Source organism: Populus euphratica, unplaced genomic scaffold (assembly GCF_000495115.2).
Source record: "Populus euphratica unplaced genomic scaffold, PopEup_1.0 scaffold500.1, whole genome shotgun sequence".
NCBI classification, from domain to species: domain Eukaryota; kingdom Viridiplantae; phylum Streptophyta; class Magnoliopsida; order Malpighiales; family Salicaceae; genus Populus; species Populus euphratica.
The window spans coordinates 157305-161460 of NW_011500179.1; the positions used below are offsets into that span (position 1 = coordinate 157305).

The 4156-nt window shown below is 31.8% G+C and overlaps 1 protein-coding gene across 1 annotated transcript; it reads right to left on the minus strand.

Moving 5' to 3' along the window:
- Positions 1-1544: 1544 nt before the first annotated feature.
- LOC105111485 (uncharacterized) lies at positions 1545-2915 on the minus strand. Its single transcript, XM_011006849.1, has 2 exons — positions 2140-2915; positions 1545-1877 (listed from the first exon to the last, which is right to left on the minus strand). The coding sequence occupies exon 1, from the start codon at positions 2816-2818 to the stop codon at positions 2213-2215; it is 606 nt and encodes a 201-aa protein (XP_011005151.1). The 5' UTR covers positions 2819-2915; the 3' UTR covers positions 1545-1877; positions 2140-2212.
- Positions 2916-4156: the final 1241 nt, after the last annotated feature.

A 4156-nucleotide genomic window follows, 5' to 3' on the forward strand; every position in this document is an offset into this window, starting at 1 on the left:
CCCAGACAACTTGGAAATATTCGAAGCAATTTTGACAGCTCGGAGTAAATAATCGTGGATGATGGAGCCTACCCAAGGAAGACTCCAGCAGGCTAGAAAGCGATAGAAATCATCTTCTCTTCTAAGCCAATATTTTGGGATGGATTTTTCAGTAATGCCTTTAATAATAGGGTAGATTGCAATGTCACAAGTTGTGATAAAAATTAAAAATAAAAAATACTAACATATATAAGACCCCTCCATATTAAGAAAACATTCCAAATTCGTCGATATTGTATCTAAATGAATGGTGTTTTGTCAAGTTTTCAGAAAACATTGATGCCGCCTGTAATTATATTTTACTCCATAGTGTTTCAGCTTCGCTCAACTCAGCGCATATATGTAATCTAAAGGGTGGAACATAAGAGCGTTGGATATGTGTAATAAGAAAACTTACATGGTTCAGCCAAGAGGATATATATATATATATGAATTAAGTTTTCATGTTCTTAGGTACAAATATTCACGAACCCTCTCTTGCCATTCGAGTAATATTTTTTCACGCGGACACCAATTTTTCTCTGTTTGAATACATTGACTTTCGATGCTGGATGTTCATGACAATTAAATATGAGGATATATAGCTGGGGACATCAAGCCATTTGATTTTCGTATCTCTTTAAAAAAGAAACCATTGAGGGAAAAATGTGCCTAAAATCAAATGGTTGGTTTGAAATTTGATGACGGAAAATCAACCGGAATCATGGTGGTTCGGAAGAAATCTTTAGGCAATTAGTTTTGGGTCCCAAGAGGCTGCCTCAATACAACGTTCTTAATTAAAAATTCCTCTCCCACCATAGTGTTTACTTCAAATCCAAAGCTGTTAAAACTAGTTCGGGACGCAACCACATTACCTAAAAATTTGACTTTTATAATTGAAAAATTAATTTTTTATAACTTTTTTATCGTTTTGATATATTAATGGAAGAAATCATTATTAAAAAATTAAAAAATATTTATATTTGCTTAAAAAAACACTACCACACTTCCGAATGAGTTATACATATAAACTTGGAATACATACAATTGCATGTTGAGCACATATAAATCACAAAATATATATGTTGAAAATCATTACAAGTGTGTTTGTTTTTATATTTTATAAGTGTTTTTTAATATTTTTTTTTTTTAAATTAATTTTTTATTTGTTTTTTAATAATTATTATTATTTTTTAAATTAATTTTTTATTTGTATTTTTAGATTATTTTGATGTGATGAAGTACAATATAGATTAAAAAATATTATTTTAATATATTTTTAATAAAAAAATATTTTAAAAAATAACTACTATAGTATTATCAAACCGGCTCTAGAGGCATCTTTGTGAGATAATTTTCTACATTTGACCATGGATTTGGATTTGGAGAATAATTTGGAGACCAAGGAGTTGAAACATTTGATCCAAAGTGCTTTAAACGAGGTCATGATCAAATGAGACAACCTTTTAACTTTCTGGACTTATAGAAGGCTCCTCAGTATATTTTAGTATTTTTACAATCACCAATGAATCATACACATCCATAATTTACAAAACCAAAGTAAATAGTATTTTCCATGGAAGTGCTTTTACGGCCAACGAGCATCAAAATGAGTTTTAGGAATCTGGTTCTAGAACACTAGAGTACAAATCTTGTGAAAGTACGAGCCAAGGTAGCTTCACAGCCTCCTACTAGACCCATCCCAATGCACACCAAGATACCACTAATATGTCAAATAAAGCTAGAAAATAATAGAAGTCCCTTCAAACAAAGTCACATTAATAATGAAGTCGTCCCTCTCCTTCCGTGGTCCATTGTCTGCCTTCACATGGTGTTATGTAAGCTTCACTCCATGCCCTCTTAGTAGTCACATGCATGAAATACAGCAAAGATGATATGTATAATGCAATTATGTCTTGGTAACATAACAGAGCATAAGTTAAAAGACATTTCAAACCATACATTAAACAAAACAAAGCAAGCTACCGGTCCATTCATATTCTTACAAGTTATATTAACATATTACAACAACTAATGTTTTTTGGGACAGAACATACACTAGTAGCCCTCACATAACCAAGAAAGCAAAGAAAAGCAAAGCAAATGTAAATTCAGTAGTACCTTAATCTTATAAGAACATGAACACAAAGTCCAGAAGAACATCATCATGATCATGGAGAATGATCATACAAACTCAGCGAGAACGGCGACTAATTAGATCATATGATGTCCTGCTTGATCTTGGAAGATATACTATTGAATCAGAAACAGCACTAGTTTTTTTACAGGAAGTGTAGAGGCTTACAAAACCAAACCTGTCAGTAATGCTCCTTGATACCTTAGCACCACCCCAGAAGCCACTGCCTTGATAATCATCATCATCATCCTTTGAACATTGAACTAATGCAGCGAAAAAGGGATCCCTTCTAAAACTTTCATTATTGTGTTTCTTTCGGATTCTAATTTCCTCGGAATTGATTCTTCTGGAGATTGAAGCAGGGGCGGCAGGAGGAGGCAATGGGAGGGCCTTTAATGTAGAGTCCTTTTTCTTGTGACTTTGCTTCTTAGGAATCCCAGGCAAATGTTCCCAAGAAAATGGAACACCGGAAAATTGAAGCGGGGTGGCCGGACTAAGGGGCGAATCATCAAGAAAACGCAAAGATGAGCATGATGAGAGTGACGAGGAGGAGGAAAAGGAAGCGGTTCGGCGAGAAGAATCAGTTTTGGTGGCCGGAGATGAGGTGTCGCATTCTTTTGGGACATTTTGGGCACGGTCACTAAGAGTTGCTGAGGAACCCATAGCTTCAGAGAAAGAAAGAAGACACTTTGTGTTGTTAGCTACTCTTCAACTTCTATTATTTTTTTCTTAATCAATTTTGCCACCCGCATTTTATATATACAAAGAGGGGAAAGGAGAAGTCTTGCAATTTGTTGTTTAATTGCCATTATTTTTTAAACATAAAATATTTGGGGATAATACAATTGATAAACAAAAAACGACCCTACACCATTGATGTCAAATAGAAGGGAAAGAAAAGGACAAGGGACAATGGGAAACTAAATCTGGTGATGATATCACAATACAGCCTCTTCCATTTCTTCTTCTTTTTCTCTACTTTTCTTGCTATTTTATTTTATTTATTTATTCTTTATATAGATAAGCAGTTATTTGCACTTCCCTATAAAAAAATTTTAAAAAAAAATCATGGAGAGTACTTGAAATAATGCGATATATTATCAAGAAAAAGAAGAATCTCAGTGGTAACTAGGCCCGTGTTGCAAGCAAGGGTTATATCTCATTCAAACGGATCCTTACTCCAGATTTGAATAGAAAAGTGTTGCTATCCATTAACATCATTTTGGATCCTGGAAGTAATATATATTGCTTGTAAATGTAAATCTAGCTAGAATGAAGACAGTGATTGCGAAAAGCGTGAAGCAAGTAGTTTCTTTCCCCTGTTTCGTTGACACCACTCTTAGAATATAATACCTTGATTTCTTATAGGTTTAAATATATGTCAAAATTATTTGAGAGTTAATAAATATAAAGTTATGAATGACATCTAATTCAATAGATTAAATATTTAGATTGAGATTATTTAAAAAAAAAAATAGTTGGAACTTGATATACATGAAGCATGGCACTCTTTATTTTGAAGCAATTAGTTGTATCTTGATGTACATATTTGAAAGAAAGCATTCTAGGCATGTTCTCATGAGTATGCGGCCATATTAATATATATATATATATATATACTGAATTGATTTATGTGAGAATTTTATATGAAAAAATTATTTATGTATATAATTATATAGAGAACAAATATAATTTAATATAAATGATATATTTTATGCTTTAATATTAAATTAAAATGTTATTGATGAAATAATATTAATTACACTGGGAAATCGGTCATTAGAAGGTTAAGTCTAACTGCTAATGACTTTAATAATATTTGGGAATCATGATACATTGCTAAATAATGCATCTGATCTTCAAATATAAATTAATCAATTATTGAATTGATAATAAATTAAATTATTTAATTTATTTAATTAGAATTATATCATATTTGAATCAACATATTAGAAACCTAATGGGTTTCACACATTAAGAATCATTAGTTAGGAATTAAAC

What these genes read in the sequence shown, in the direction of transcription:
- LOC105111485 (XM_011006849.1), bottom strand. Translation starts at nt 2,818, where the DNA reads ATGGGTTCCTCAGCAACTCTTAGTGACCGTGCCCAAAATGTCCCAAAA.